General features: G+C 66.8%; 6 protein-coding genes across 6 annotated transcripts in view; 2 read left to right on the plus strand and 4 right to left on the minus strand.

The window, feature by feature from the left end:
• The window catches only part of CHLNCDRAFT_32365 (hypothetical protein), a 5,452-nt gene extending 1,357 nt beyond the window's left edge, over positions 1-4,095 (minus strand). The window contains exons 1-14 of the mRNA XM_005845175.1: positions 3,993-4,095; positions 3,654-3,728; positions 3,302-3,424; positions 3,133-3,174; positions 2,921-2,971; positions 2,674-2,764; positions 2,390-2,488; positions 2,031-2,152; positions 1,718-1,854; positions 1,180-1,360; positions 785-959; positions 585-617; positions 431-451; positions 167-292 (exon numbers count right to left, since the gene is read on the minus strand). Coding sequence (XP_005845237.1) covers positions 167-292; positions 431-451; positions 585-617; positions 785-959; positions 1,180-1,360; positions 1,718-1,854; positions 2,031-2,152; positions 2,390-2,488; positions 2,674-2,764; positions 2,921-2,971; positions 3,133-3,174; positions 3,302-3,424; positions 3,654-3,728; positions 3,993-4,046 — 1,330 coding nt within the window. The 5' untranslated portion in view covers positions 4,047-4,095. The remainder of the gene's footprint in view (positions 1-166; positions 293-430; positions 452-584; positions 618-784; positions 960-1,179; positions 1,361-1,717; positions 1,855-2,030; positions 2,153-2,389; positions 2,489-2,673; positions 2,765-2,920; positions 2,972-3,132; positions 3,175-3,301; positions 3,425-3,653; positions 3,729-3,992) is intronic.
• Positions 4,096-4,550: 455 nt separating this feature from the next.
• Positions 4,551-5,584, plus strand: CHLNCDRAFT_137513 (expressed protein; the record flags this gene model as incomplete). Its single annotated transcript, XM_005845060.1, has 4 exons — positions 4,551-4,763; positions 4,888-5,010; positions 5,131-5,235; positions 5,429-5,584. 4 exons carry the CDS (start codon positions 4,551-4,553, stop codon positions 5,582-5,584), a joined length of 597 nt encoding a protein of 198 aa, XP_005845122.1.
• A 618-nt stretch (positions 5,585-6,202) lies between these two features.
• Positions 6,203-6,946, minus strand: CHLNCDRAFT_137514 (expressed protein; the record flags this gene model as incomplete). The annotated part of the gene is made up of 3 exons (XM_005845176.1): positions 6,203-6,326; positions 6,423-6,475; positions 6,674-6,946. 3 exons carry the CDS (start codon positions 6,944-6,946, stop codon positions 6,203-6,205), a joined length of 450 nt encoding a protein of 149 aa, XP_005845238.1.
• A 997-nt stretch (positions 6,947-7,943) lies between these two features.
• CHLNCDRAFT_137515 (expressed protein) lies at positions 7,944-8,941 on the minus strand (the record flags this gene model as incomplete). Its single annotated transcript, XM_005845177.1, has 4 exons — positions 7,944-8,000; positions 8,117-8,226; positions 8,574-8,622; positions 8,813-8,941. The coding sequence occupies 4 exons, from the start codon at positions 8,939-8,941 to the stop codon at positions 7,944-7,946; spliced, it is 345 nt and encodes a 114-aa protein (XP_005845239.1).
• Positions 8,942-9,843: 902 nt separating this feature from the next.
• CHLNCDRAFT_26298 (hypothetical protein) lies at positions 9,844-12,814 on the plus strand (the record flags this gene model as incomplete). Its single annotated transcript, XM_005845061.1, has 11 exons — positions 9,844-10,275; positions 10,455-10,538; positions 10,724-10,849; positions 10,957-11,034; positions 11,165-11,197; positions 11,348-11,469; positions 11,751-11,844; positions 11,964-12,050; positions 12,201-12,268; positions 12,422-12,518; positions 12,689-12,814. Coding segments are annotated over 11 exons (1,347 nt in total), but the record flags the coding sequence as incomplete, so codon positions are not given.
• Positions 12,815-13,105: 291 nt separating this feature from the next.
• On the minus strand, positions 13,106-13,959 carry CHLNCDRAFT_137518 (hypothetical protein; the record flags this gene model as incomplete). Its single annotated transcript, XM_005845178.1, has 3 exons — positions 13,106-13,482; positions 13,621-13,669; positions 13,795-13,959. The coding sequence occupies 3 exons, from the start codon at positions 13,957-13,959 to the stop codon at positions 13,106-13,108; spliced, it is 591 nt and encodes a 196-aa protein (XP_005845240.1).
• Between the last annotated feature and the right edge of the window lie 68 nt (positions 13,960-14,027).

Here is a 14,027-nt window from a genome sequence, read left to right on the forward strand (position 1 = left end):
GAGGTGTCGGCGAGGCGCGGGGCGCAGGTCGGGAGAGCGCGGCGTGGCGACGGCTGTGGTTCCACAGCTGTCCGGAGGCGCAGAGCAGCTCAGGGAACCCAGCAGGCCGCCCCACGGGTCTGCCATGCCGCGGGCGGGCCTGCAGCAGCCCGATGTGAGGCCTCACAGATGATGGCGATGAAGACGGAGGGTATGGTGAGGTCTGAGGGGATGTCTGAGGCGGAGCGGGCCAGGTAGAAAGCGGAGAGGCGGTACATGCCAGACGCGCGCTCCTTCAGCATCATCTTCTGCTCTGTAGCAGGGGGGAGGCGAGCGGGCAGGCAGGGCAGGCCCGCGCAGGATGTCAGGCTACTGGTGGGGCACGGTGTTAGGAGCGGCGGGCAAACACAAAGGCGGCAGCGTAGCAATGCAGGCAGACAGGGAGGCTCACCGTTTGGCCAGGTGAACAGCGCTGCACTTGGTCCACGTGCAGGGGGGAGGCGGGAGGTGGGAGGTGCAAGTCAGTTAGCTGGGTTGATTTGCATGCGGCAGCGCAGCTGGCGCGCAACTAAACAGGCTGAGCATGTGCAGGCCGGCCTGCCCACCTTGGAACATTGTGCGGAAGGCCAGGAACAGCGCTGCATGTCGGAGGCGGCAGGCAGGGAGGGAGGCAGGCAGCTCGGCAGGGTCAGCACGGCATGCCCAGCACTTCTGGCAGAGCCACCCACACAAGCGCAGCGGTCCCCTGTACCTCCCATGCGCGCAATGCCCATGCATGCACTGCTGAGACGGCCGCGGCGCTCACCTTCGAAGAACAGCAGCCCCGTCGTGTTCTGCGCGCCGTACACCGTGTCGCTGTGCCCCACCTGCCACCAGATCATGCCGCACACGGCGGCCACGCAGAGGAACTGCGCCAGGTCCTGCTGGCTCAGCGTCTCAAAGCGCCGCACGCGCACCGCGCGGATGAACAGAGTGGTAAACTGCGGGTGTGTGTGGGGGGCACGCAGGAGGCACCAGGATGGGATGGGAGGGTGGGTGGGTGGGCGAGCATGTGGGAGGGTGGTGAGTGGGTGTGGGGTGGGAGGACGTCGGGGAGGCTGGCGGGGCCCGAGGCATGGCAGCGTGCTGGAGCTTGCGGGCGGGGCGAGCAGGCAGGCCGGCGCTGCGGTGGCAGGGCGGGAGAGGCTGGCTGGCGCCCACCTGTGTCCAGTAGGAGGCTCCCCAGCGGCTGGCGCCCGGCGCCGACGCCGCCAGCCCCGTCGCGCTGCGGTCCACGCCCGCCACCTTGCTGCTGTTGGCCCGTGCCAGCTGCACGCTGGCCGAGGCCGCGGGGCGCAGCCGCACCTCTACGAGCGAGGGCGCCTCCACGTCGCCGCCGCTGCTGCTGCGGCTGCTGCTGCTGCGGCTGGTGCTGGGCGCGCTGCCGCTGGCGCCGGCGCCGCCGTTGCCGGCGGCCATGCCCAGCGCGGCGGGCACGGCGATGTCGCCTCCCATGTACCCCTCGGGCTGCTGCTCGAGATACTGCTCAGACACAGTGATCAGGTGCTGCCGCGCCTCCTCACCAGTCCTGCGGCGCCGCCGGCAGACGGGGGGCAGGGAGGAAAGGGAGAGTCAGCCAAAACGCGCTGCTCCTGCTCAGCCACTCGGCAGCCGTGCCGGGGGCGAGCGCCGGCGCAGCAGCAGCCTGCTCGCCGCCAGGCCCGGCCACCCCACCACCACCAACAACACACACACTCACTTCTGCTTGCCGCTGACCTCCCCGCTGGCAAGGTCCAGTATCCAGTCAGCGATGTTGACGCCGTAGGGGCAGGCAAAGCCAAGCCGGTCAAACCAAGCAGCCGCCTCGGCGCCCTTGCCGTAAAAGATGGGGTGCCCCTGCAGCACAGGTGGCCAGGCGCAACAGGCGACCCACGCAACACAGTCACTGCCATGCTCTGCCGGTACCCCGCCCGTGCACAGAATAGGAAACCGGTTGCGGGGTCTTGCAGTGACCAGCTGTGCCAGCTTCCCCAGCCGGCCAGCCTGCGGCTGCCCCGCCCCAGGCCCCCCACCTGGCTCAGCAGCAGCACCGAGTCCAGCTGGCGGTAGATGTTGGAGGAGGGCTGGTGGATGGTGGTGATGACGGCGCGCCCGCTGGAGGCCAGCTTGCGAAGCAGCTCCACCATCTTGCGGGCTGCGGTAGCGGGAGGGTGGAGGAGTTGGAGCGGTGCGAGGCGAATTTGCATGGGGACATACGGGGGCTGGCTGGCTGGGCCCAGGGGCAGCGGCAGGCTGCGTTGGAGGGCGGGAGCCGGGGCCCGCGCTCCAGTTTGGCGCGCATGAGTGCCGGCGAGAGGCTGGGCACGCATGGTGCAACATGCAGCGCGGCGTGGCGGCGGCGGGGGAGGCTGCGGGCGGGGCATGCATGCACCTGCGCTGCTGTCCAGGCCGCTCGTGGGCTCATCCAGCAGCAGGATGGCGGGGTTGATGAGCAGCTCGTGTCCCACAGACACACGCTTGCGCTCGCCGCCTGCAGGCAGAGGGTCAAGCACGGGGGTGTGAAGGATGCTGCACGCCAGCGACGGCTGGCCAGCCGCCTGCGCCCCGCTGGCCTGGTGCCCGCCGACACGAGCCGCAGCGGCGGGCAGGGGAGCTCGATGCCTCGACCGCTGCGCACAGCTGGCGGCTGGGAGCACTCTGTCGCACGGCGCGCACCCGACACGCCTCGCCGCATGTGGTCGCCGATGATGGTGTCCCGGCACCGCCCCAGGCCAAGCGCCTTGATCACAGCATCCACTCGCTCCAGCTGCCGGGGAGGAAAGGCGGGCGGGCAGGCAGGGAGGAGGAAGAAAGCAAGGAGGAACAGTCGGTCAACAGCAGGGCCGGACACGGCATGGGAGTGATAGTGCCCCAAGAGGCAGCACCAGCAGCGGCGGCGGCAGTCCTCGCAGTCAGCATCCACCTTTTGCGCCTTGGTCTTGTGCTTGGGCAGGCGCAGCATGGCGGCAAAGTACTGCAGGCGGTCAGGGAGGCGTGCCAGGCAGGGGTGGAGGGCAAGGGGGCCGCCCAACCATTAGTGGTGGCGGCCCCAGGCCAGATGCGCGGCGTATGGCTGGCTGCAGAGGGGCGCCATGTGCGGCTGCTGGGCTGGCCAGCGGGCCGGCCCCCACTCACCAGCGTCTCTTGCACCGTCAGTGTGGAGTACAGCAGATCGTCCTGCAGCAGAGAAGGCAAACACAAGGGGTGTAGGGTGGCATAGTGTGTGGTATGAATCTTTGTGCCCGCTCACTTTGTGCCCGCTCAGGCAGCTGGTGCGGTCCCAAAAGCCACACCGGCCGCTTGCCTGCAGCACAAAGCCGATCTGCCGCTTCACGCGCTTGTTCAGCTTGCTGCCGTTGAAGGTTGCACGCCCGTCTTGCTTTGTGAGCTTGGGCGCACGGCCGCCTAGGATTGAGAGCAGCGTGGTCTGCAGGCACAGCACAGCACAGGGGGCGGGACAGGCCAGGATACCAGTCAGTGGCCTGGCCAGCAAGGGCACTTCAGCAGCTGCATGTCAGCTTGCAACGACCGGCCGTCTGAAACACCAGCCGAGAGCTGAGTCGTTTGTGTGTCGCACAGGCGCCACGCCACAGGACACCAGCAGGACGCAATCAGTACGGCACGTGGGGCGCCACGCAGGCGGCGCCACGGCCCACCTTGCCGCCACCAGAGGGGCCCATGAGGGCCAGCATCTCCCCTGGCTCGCAAGCTCCGCTGATGTTGAACAGCACCTGCACGGCAGGAGCAGGAGGAGCTGGTGGCGGCAGTGCGGGGACGTGCGGGGGGGGGACGGGTCGGGCAGGCCCGCCGGCGGATGCGGGGCTGCTCAGGGGCGCTGGGCATGCAGGGCGAGTTGCATGCAGATTCCGCTGATGTAATGGGGAAGGTAGAAGGATGATGCAATGGCCAGCAACTGCCGCCGGGGCTGGAGGTATCGTGCCGGACTTGGTCAGCCGCCGCCGAGTCCAGGGGTACGGACCAGCCAGCCAGCCCACCTGTCGCATTTCCTCCTTGCTCTGCTGGCCGCTGGCAGACTTGAGGCCCGCCATACGCTTCAGGCCGGCCGCTGACAGCGTCGTTGAGGGCGCCGGGGTGCTGGGCACCCAGCAGCAAATGGCCGAGAAGCGCACACACACTTCTGGCGGGGTCTCCCCCAGGACTCCATCCTCCTCCAACGTGTGGGCGTCGTAGGGAACGTCTATCGCCACCACAGCGTTCACCGCCGCCGCGGCAGGCATGTTGGCAGGTATAGGAGCCAGGAAAGTGCAGTGACTGGTTGGTTTGTGGCTGTTACAGGCCAGAAGAAGAGGGAAATGTGGTAAAGACCGAAGCTTGAGCCAAGGCTCATGTCACCATGTGCGCCGTGGTGCGCATTCCCGCCAGCTGGACTTCATGGACGCGCCGCAGCCACAGATGGGCTTCGGACACTTGGGGCAATCGAGCTCGTTGTCGGTGGCAAGGAGTCGGTGTTTTGGGTTCCGATCACTCCGCACATGTGACTGAGACATTGGCAGCGTAGCAGCCTCCTCTGGCGGGGAAAGGGGGCAGTCTGGATGCGGAGGAGCAGCCTGGAGCACGATGTTGAGGCGCCCTTGCTAGGAGGCGGCGGCGGCGGCGGCAGCGGCGGCGCCGACACGCCCTGCAGCCGCTGCCTGTCGCCAAACCGAGCGCTGTCTGATGGCGAGGAGGGGCGCCGCACACCGCGCATGAGTGCTACCCACGGCGGCTCCATCCGCCTCAAGCGGGCTGGCTCCTCCATGCCCCAGGTGGGCGCTGCCCATCTGGCCTTGCTTGCCTGCCTGCCAGTCCATGCATGCGGCTCTGCCTGGCCATGTGCATGGACTCAACCATGCAGATGCTCACTGGCTATTCAAACGGAGTGCGGTGCAGGAGGAGGCGGAGCAGCATGGCGGGCTGGTGCTCAAGGATGTTGAAGCGGAGGGTGATGTTCGGGAGCTGGAGGTAGAGGTGGTGGCCGGCGCGGTAGCCGAGGCTGTGGCCGAGGCAGTCCAGGTAATGCGAAGGTAGAGGTGGGGAATGAACCTCCGTAGGCCTCCCTGTGTCTAGCTCTAGGCCATGGCTGATTTGCCGTTCGCGCCAAGCGCAGTCTCTTGTTGTGTTTGTTGTGTGCAGGAAGCAGTTCAGGAGGCTGTTCACGACGCGGTGCAGCAGGCTATAGAGGAGAATGTCCAGTTTGATGTGCGCGCCAACTTCTACACGCTGGTGGCCGTCACAGGGGTGAGTCGGTGGGGCGGAGCATCCGCATCCGCCAGCAGCAGAGCAGTGAGGCTGTGTGAAGCAGCTAGAGCAGCAGAGGAGCTGCAGTCACGTGCCAGTACCCGCCTGCATGGGCCACTGCAGCACGCCGCTGCCACCTGCGCTTGTTGATGGCTGCATTGGGTTGCCAACGTGCTGCCCCACCCGCTTGCAGGTCATCCTGTTCTGGCGCGGCGTGTGGAACTCCTGGGACTCGCTATTTGGCACCGACCTGGCCAGCAACATCGGCAGCATGGTGGTGGGCCTGATCATCATGTGCATAATCCGAATCTTTAACCTGCCGCTGGTAGAGGGCCTGCCGGGCGGCTGACCGCAGGCCTCATAGCTAGCACGCCATTCTTATCTGTCCCGCCTGTCCCAAAATACTTAGTTACAAGATTCAACACATGAAACCCCAGAAAAATGAGCAAGCCCAATGGTAAAACAGTGAAGAGAAGTGCGCGGTGGGGGCACAAAATCGGCGGGAACAGGTTGAGGGCACACTGCCGATCACTCGACTCATGTGCGAGCGTGCCCAGGTCAGCTATGCGTGCTGGCATCATGCCTGCGGAATGCGTGAGGGGTCTGAAAATGGCATTTCTCGGGGACAGTAGGTGTACAGAGTTGACGGGAAGGGGAGGGGGCACGGAGCCGATAGGTGTTGTCAAAGTGCTAGGTGAGGGACGCGTGAAGGGTTCCAAGGGGACACACTACGCCGAAGTGCGCAAGGGGGGTATGTAGGCGGGCCGCGGGTGCTATCATGGGCCGGCTCTACACGCTAAACTACAACAAGGCGGCTGGCTCATAGAGCCAGCCTCAGGCGCATGCATGCACGCCTGTGGCCAGGCACAAGAGCATGCAGGCACGCCATGGGCCAGGCGTGCCGCAGGTGTGGCCTCCATGCGGCCAGCAGCATGCGCGGCAGGGAAGCAACCACTGCCTCAAGGAGCTACCAGAACTCTGCCAGCGGCAGCTTGAAGATGCGGAACAGCAGCATCACGCTGACCCCAATGACCACGCTCAGGACGTTGGCAGCCAGGTTCTCTGTGCCCAGCCAGCCGTCAAACAGGTTCCTGCGGCGAGGTGGTGAGGCGCATGAGAGTGAAGAGCTGCGCAGGACATACTGTGACACGAGTGGCAGCCAGCGGGGAGCGCCAGCAGATGCTCACCAGATGCCGCGCCAGTACAGGATGACTCCAGTGAGAGCAATCATGGTGTTGAACTGCAGGGCAGGGCGGCAGGGGGGATCGTGCGCGTCAGCCAAGGCACAGCGCACAGCTGGCGGCCGCCAACAAGGAAAACGCCGGATGCAGAGCAGGCAGGCGGGCAGGCGGGCATTGGGCCAGCACCTGCACTGCTGGCTGTGGCCTGTGCACGCGGAAACAGCAGCAGGAAAGCAGAGCAGGCGGCGGGGGCGCACGTTGGCCTTGATGTCAAAGCTGCAGTCCAGGAGCGCCGTCTCCACGGCGTCCTGCACCGTCTGGTTGACCTGCTCCAGCTCCTGCTCGAATGCTGCGTGCACCGCCTGGTTGATGCTTTCGATCTCGTGCTCCACCACGTGCTGCACGTACTGGTCGATCTCATCCTGGCTGGCCTGGGTGTTGCCGCCTCCAAAGCTGTACAGGTCGTCACCCGTGTCGAGCCCGCCGGTGGCAGCTGTGCAGGGCCCTGCCGCTGCTGTTGGCAGGGCCATACTTGGGAGTGGCACGCAGTTGTTGACCACATGGTCGAGGCTGCCCTCCAGCTCCGCGTTTGGGCTGCTGCTGCCGCTGTGGGCGCCCCCAGCGCCGCCACCGACACCAGCGAGCGCACGGGCTGAGCCGCTGCAGGTCACGCCCCCGCCCGTGCTCAGCGCCAACCCGCTGAAGTGCCATGCCAACGCTCCTGCCGCGTCCTGGGGCCCTCGGGCGCAGAGTGGATTCGGCCGCCAGGTGCGGCTGGGTTGACCCGCTCCAGACCGGCAGCTGGGCCGCTGCAGGCGCCAATGGGACGCGCAGAGCAGCCCACAGCCCGCCATGCACGGCAAGCTGCTCCCAATCTCAAACGTGTGGAAATCACCAAAGCAAGGGCACTAAGTACAAAGAGGAATGAGACGGCCGGGCTGTGGGGCGGAGGTGGGATGGCGAGGGCAGGGATAAGGGTGTGGCAGGCGGCGCCCAGGTGGCGGGGCACGGCATGCGCAGCAAGGCGGGAGCACTCATGGTGCACCTCAGGCCTGTCTTTGAGTCAATGCATCCCCTGCTGGAACTTTCCACTCCAGCTCTGGCTGCGCAACCGGAGAGCGTTGTGAGGGGCTCTCACATGTTTGGGCGCCCGAGGTGGCTGCGACAGGCCGACCTCGTGGCGGCACAATTACCGCCAGCGGGCCATGCAGGCAAAACAGGTGGGTGCCGCATCAAAGGATGCCGGCACAGAAACAGAATCAGATGCGTCAGGAGCGAGAAGGGAAAAAAGGCAAGTGATGTGAGGTGTGCTGAAAAGAAAGGAGCTCGTGAGTGGCCAGCAACAAGGGCAGCAAGAGAGTCAGCATGAAGTCTAGGTGTGTTGGTCCCAGTCTAAGTCAGCCCAGGGCCAGCAGCAGGCAGTTGTGCAAGTGGCTGGGCATGCCGGCTGCTGCTGTGCCCAAGGAGGCGTGGTTGCCGTGGTCGCGGGGTGCGCCAGGGCAATCGGGGAGCGCCGCCAGCTGAGCATCAGTGCCGGCCTCGCACCTTGAGCAGATTCTGCAGCACCGCCTCCTCCGTGATTTGCTGCAGGCACGGAATGAAGGCGGGGGGCAAGGTGGGCGGGTCGGCAACCTGCACCCGCGCTTGTGCAAGGCTACCAAGGCGGGGGCCGCGACTGTGCAGCAGCCAGCTGCACGCACAACTGAGTTCCAGTGCTCCGTCACCGCCCGCGTGATGTCCTCCTTGCTGCTGGTGGGGTGCACGCCCTGCACCTCATACTGCTTGGTGTACTTGCGCAGCGTCTGGACCTCTGCGGCGCCGGGGCAAGCGGGCGGGTGGGGAGCACCAGGCGGCGGTCAGCGGCTGCGGCATGAGCTTGTGTCACCACTGGTGCATGGCTGGGAGCGTGCTAATGGTGCCGGGTGGGCTTCAGGGGTGCGGCTGCGGCCGATGCAGCACTCTCGCCGCCCCTCGCCGCCGAAAGCCAGGGTGGAGGGTGAGTTGCGGACACTGACGAACCGCCCCGCTTGCCAGCCCCACGCCTTGCAACCAGCACCAGGAGGCCGGAAGCAGGCTGCATGGGCCGCATGGCCCCAGCCCGGCCATGCCAACCTTGAGTCAGCAGCCGGCGGCAGCTTGCTAGTGCAGCACTCTCACTTAGTTTGGCGAGGTCCACACGAGCGGCGGGCAGCTGGTTCTGTGCGTACTGCAGGAGGGGAGCCGGGAGGGTCATGTTTTCAGGCGCCCAGGCTCAGGAGGGCTGTGCGGGGTGGGGGGCGCCTCCGTCGCGCTGCTGTGGCTCTGTAGCCCACCGCCAGCTGGTTGGGGGCCTTCAGGGGCCCTGGGGCGGGAGGCCAGCCAGTCCACGTTGCGGGCGCCACCCGGGAAGCACCCACCTGATCGTCGCTCAACTCGTAGCCAAGGCCGTTGCCGTTCAGGAATTCGGTGGTATATTTGCTGGGGCCGCCAAATCCGCCGGCGGTGGCGCGCTGGGGCCGCCTGGAGGGGGCCTGCCTGGCCGCCATGTTTGGGGCTGCTGCGGGCTGCCGGGGGAGGCCTGAGCGGTCTGAAACCCACGCCTAGGTTTGGGACACCTCGAGGAGCAGCCCAGCAAGCTGCCTGGCTGCTTGACCGCGTTGGGGGCTGGGTGGGGGAGGCACAGGCGTTGAAGTAGGGTGTATGGAGTGGGAGCGGCCGGGGGGCGCCTGGCAGCACTCAGAGGAGGTGAAATGTGCATGTGATGGCGCTCGTAGGCCGCTTGGGGCTCTGTTTATACCCGGGGGCTGGCAGGTCCTGCTGCGTGCTGTGCTGCATGGGGCGTCGAGTCGGGGAGACCACTCCGACACATCCAAACCGTGCACACATCCGACACATCCGTGCTCCGATCGCGATGCTGGGCTTGGGGCGAGGGAGGCAGGTGGAAACGGGCCGCCCAGTGCCCACCCCCCGCTCCCGCTCTCGCCCTCTCCCCACTGCAGCCAGGGCCTCGCCCCACGCAAAGCGCCGCAGGAATGGGGGTCGCGCGATCCCGCCGGCTGCAGCCGGGTGGGGCAGAGAGCGAGCACAGCAGCGGCCGCCTGCGGTGGCCGCACCAGGCGCAGGCCGGCCCACCGCCTGGCTGGGCGGCTGGCGTCACGTCACACCAGTCGAGCACCCACCTCGGCAGCGCCGTGCTGGAGTGCTGCTGCATGTGGCGCTGCTATCGGCGGTGTGCCTGGCCGGCGTGCTAGTGGGCAGGGGCGGCGGCGGGCCGGGCGGCACGGCACGCGTGTCGGCGGGCCCCGCTGCTTTCAGCAGCCCCAGCAGCCGCAGCGCCATTGTCTCTGCTGCAGCCGCCGCCACCACTCTGGTTGCAGGCATCCCGGCGCCGGGCAGCGTGCGCCTGTCGGTGATCGCGCCGCTGCAGCAGCAGAGCCCGTTTGGGGCGAGCTGGCGTGAGGTGTTGGAGCACACGGCGCAGCGGCTAGCCTGGACGGATCCTGCCTTCCACCTGCTGCTCCACGACTCCGCCCCGCTGGCATCAGCAGCAGATGACAGCCAGGCCACGCTGCTGGCTGACCTGAAGAGCAGCCAGGCGGCTGTGGCCATTGGCGTCGCCGACGAGGCAGCCGCCGCAGCCCTGGCGTCGCTGCTGGCCGCCGTGCCCACCGCCGTCGCGCTGGGCTCGGCGCAGGCGCTGCAGCGCGCGGCGCGGCTGGACGGGCGCGCCCTGAGCAGTGGCGGGGACGCCGCCGGCGTGGCGGGCCTGCTGCGCCGCCTGTTCCCGGACAAGCAGGCGGCGGCGGATGAGCAGGTGGCCCACACCGTGGCTGAGCTGTACCAGCGCACCTCCTCCGACGACTTCCTCTTCATCTTCCTGGTGCGGCCTCCAGCAGCAGCGGCTGGGCAGGGGTGGAAAGGCTGCGGCTGGCTGTGTGGGCATGCAGGGCTGTGCTCGGGTGGCACGTGCGCTGGGCGGGTGTGCAGCATGGCTGTCTGCGGGCTGGACCGGCAGCCGCTTTCTCCCTCTGCAGCAATGTGTGTACCGCTGTACCGCAGGTACTGGCCAACTCGTACATCAAGGAGGTGCCGGCGGTGGCCATGAGCTTCAAGCAGAAGAATGCCGGTGTGGAGGAGCTCAAGGTGAGGGCTTTGGCTATGGCATGCCTTGTGAGCAAGGACCCTGGCAGGAGGGGTCGGCGCTGTGTCATAGGCACCTGGCAGCGCCATACTCGCCCTCGCACAACAGCCTGAGACAGCCCAGCATGGCCCCGCAGTCTCCGATGCCGTGCCCCACCCCACCCCTGCCGCCCCACTCCTGCCTGCAGTGCATGCTAGGCAAGTGCGGCGGCCAGATCTTCCGCTGCGTGACCGACGCGACCTGCAAGACGGCGCTGGACTGCCTGCAGGGCTGCGAATTCAACGACCAGGCAGGAGGGAGCGCAGGAGGGATGGTGTGGTGCTGGTGGTCAGGGGCGGCCCAGGAGGGCGCTGCAGCTGTCTGGCTTGCGCGGCTGGGACATGCTGCGACCTGCTCTGTCATCCCTCTGCCGCCCTGCAGGTGTGCAGCTACCGGTGCATCACATCCTACGAGAGCCGGCTGCTGGAAGAGTTCAGCTTATGCATCATCCAGAAGCATGTACGTTGCGTGGCACAGCATGTGTGATTGCGAGTGTTTTTGCAGACTGCTCCAAGACGGGGGTGGGTCTGGAGGCCGAGGCAGGAGGCCAGACCCCCAACAAGCGACGCTCACATGCTGCCTGCTGCAGAATTGCTTTGGCCTCTCGGCAGACATCCCCATGGTGAGATGCGCAGCATGGCCGTGCAACTTCGGCTCAATTCGAAATGCAGATGGAAAGCCCGTCAGCAGTGTCATGTACTGCAGTGCAGCACAATTGCGCTGCCTGCTCGTGAGGCCCACACCTCGCGGCATTCACCTGCCCCGCCTGCAGGTTCCCGACCCTGCCCCCATGACCTCCTGGGCCGGCCAGCCGCTGACACATGAGCTGGCGGAGGACATCTTCATCGGCTGGCTGGTGGGTGTCACAGGGCCGGGCTGGTGGACAGCTGGCTTGTTGTGGGCGGTGCTTGCAACTGGGTTTCCGCGCGAGGCGGCAGCAACGCACCGCCCTTGTGGGTGGCCCACCTGCAGGATGGAGACCCCTCCACCTCCCTGGACAAGCAGCGGCAAGGCGACACCAAGCCCTTCTCCTGGCGCGTGTTTGCTGGGTGAGGCGGGCAGCTGCCGGGGGCCATACACGCCAGGCTGCCTGGCTGCGCTGGGCGCCCGACTGCCACCCTGCTGGCTGCGCTGGGCGCCTGACTGCCGCCCTGCTGTTTCTGCCTTCACTGCAGCAAAAACGCTGCCTACGACTTCTTTCCGTGTCAATTTCAGCTTTTCTACAGAGGCAAAGGCCGGGGAGGCATGTGGTATGACCCAGCATTCCAGGTGCGGACCTGCGCTGCTCAGCTGCCCAAAACACCTGTGCAGGCTCGGATGTTGCACAGGCTGGCGTGCTTTCCATCCACATTCACCCCATCCCTGACACCCCGCCTTCCCTGGGGCAGGTCAAGACGGTGGATGGGCGTACGGTGTGGCGCCGCCGCCACTACCGCGTCAAGCGGGATCAGAAGCCAGGCACCTTCCGTTTCTCGGTACGCCCTGGGGCCTGCCTGGCGCTGTGATCATGTTGTGTGGGCTGCGCTGCCAATTGCAGCCGGGGTGAAGGTGCAAGAAGGGACCTTGGGCCTTGGCCGTGCGCCTTCTTTCCACCCCTGGCGGCCGTCTTTCCTCCCGTCCTGCAGGTGCTGGACAATGGGGTCACCAGCAACGAGTACTGGCGCATACTAGAGTGCGACGAGGCACTGGACTGGTGAGGCATCGGGTGCTGCCACACACGCCCCTGCCTGCGGCACATCATCCTTACGCCGCCGCTCTTCGCGGTGCATGCGCGCGTCCGGCAGCTGCCGCCCCCGCCCCTTCTGGCTGCTCATCATCGCTGCTGCTGCCTCTGGCCCCGCTGCAGGTGTGTGTTCTACTACAGCGGGGCAGCCTCGCGGGCGGGGCTGAGCTACAGCGGCGCCATCCTGGCCTCCAAGAGCGGCGACTGGCCGGCCTCGCAGGTGCGATCCTCCCTCGCAGCCAGCCGGCCAGCCCGTACCGTTGTGCCCGCGGCAACCAGCTGCAACCAATGCCACACGTGTGTGCCTGGCACGCCGCGGCTCGCACCCCGCTCCTGATGCGCGGCGCCCACTCTCCCGCCCGCCATTGGCCCCTGGCTGTGGTGCTGCAGGCGGCGAGGCAGCGCATCGAGGTGGCCCTGGATGCGGCGGGCATCAAGCCGTGGGAGCTCAGCAGTGTGGACAACTCCAACTGCGCGGGCGCGCCGCTGGACCCCGGCCTCATGGCGCTGGCCTGACCACCCCTCTGTCGCCTCGCCTCGCTGCGGGCAGCATACTGCAGCCAGCTGTGTCATCCGGCTCCACATCGCGCACAGCTCCTGCGTTCTGCTGCGCATCTGCGCTCTGCAATGATGCCAGCTGCTATTAGCAAATTTCCAGCTCCTCTCCCACAAACTTCTGCTATCTGTGCTACCAATAAGGCAACCCAATGGACGGAAAACCTCGGCATTATGCAGCAGCAGGGCGAGGGTGACTGCCAAAGCGAAAGAGGCACGACTAGGAGACGGCCCAGTGCATCCAGCATCCCGTCAGAGCAGCGCCTCCAGCTGCCGCAGCTCCTCCTGCCACCCCGCCAGCTTGCCCAGCTTGGCTCCCTCCTCTGCTGTCAGCGCCTGCCCGGCTGCCTGCTTTTCTGCCAGGGCTTCTGCCTGCCGCATCTTCTTCTTCAGGTTGCGAATCTGCTTCTCCACGCTGGGCTCCTCCGCTGCAGCTGGATCCGCTGCTGGAGCGGCGACCTGGGCCGCGCCACTGCTGCCGCCGTCGCCCAGGCTCAAGCTCTGCACCGCCGCGGCTGCGGCGTCGCCGGCACTGCCAGCGGCCACTGTGCCCTGTTCCGCCAGCTTCTTCTCCTTGCGCTTTGCGTTCTTGGCAGCAGACTTGGTCTTGGGCTTGGCGGGCGCTGCGGCTGCGGCACAGCCACAGGCGGCGCGCATGCGCATGGTGATGATGGTAAGGCAGCAGCAGGGGCATCTGGCGCTGGACGAGGCTCCTGTTGCAGGCCTTTCAAGAATGGCAGCATGCATCAGCTGCCGGGTGAGCCCACCTGCACTGGAATCGTCAAAGCCTGGGCACTTGGGCACGCTTTGCCGAAACTGCAGTGAAGAGGATGCAGACTTGAGCCGAGCGACAAAACTGGCAACTGCTTCCGGCTTCAGGCTGCCGAATTGGACGGTGGGCTGCGGGCGGCTGGTGGCACACCCGGTCCCCTTGCACTCACCGCTGCGCCCCGGCTCACGTAGACCTGCTGCTCGTCCTGGGGCACGTAGCCAGCTCTCACGCGCCGCTCCTTGCGGACGGTGCCATCGGGGCGCTTGCTCTGGGCGATGATCCGCTCGCCGGCTTCACTGACGGTGTAGTCGGGCGGCGGCAGGCCGGCGGACATGGTGGGAACGGCGGAAGCTGCGCTGCTATCGCTAGTCAGCCGGACGTGTCCCTGAGCCCTGGGCGTTG

The sequence above is a fragment of the Chlorella variabilis genome, assembly GCF_000147415.1.
Source record: "Chlorella variabilis unplaced genomic scaffold CHLNCscaffold_19, whole genome shotgun sequence".
NCBI classification, from domain to species: Eukaryota; Viridiplantae; Chlorophyta; class Trebouxiophyceae; order Chlorellales; family Chlorellaceae; genus Chlorella; species Chlorella variabilis.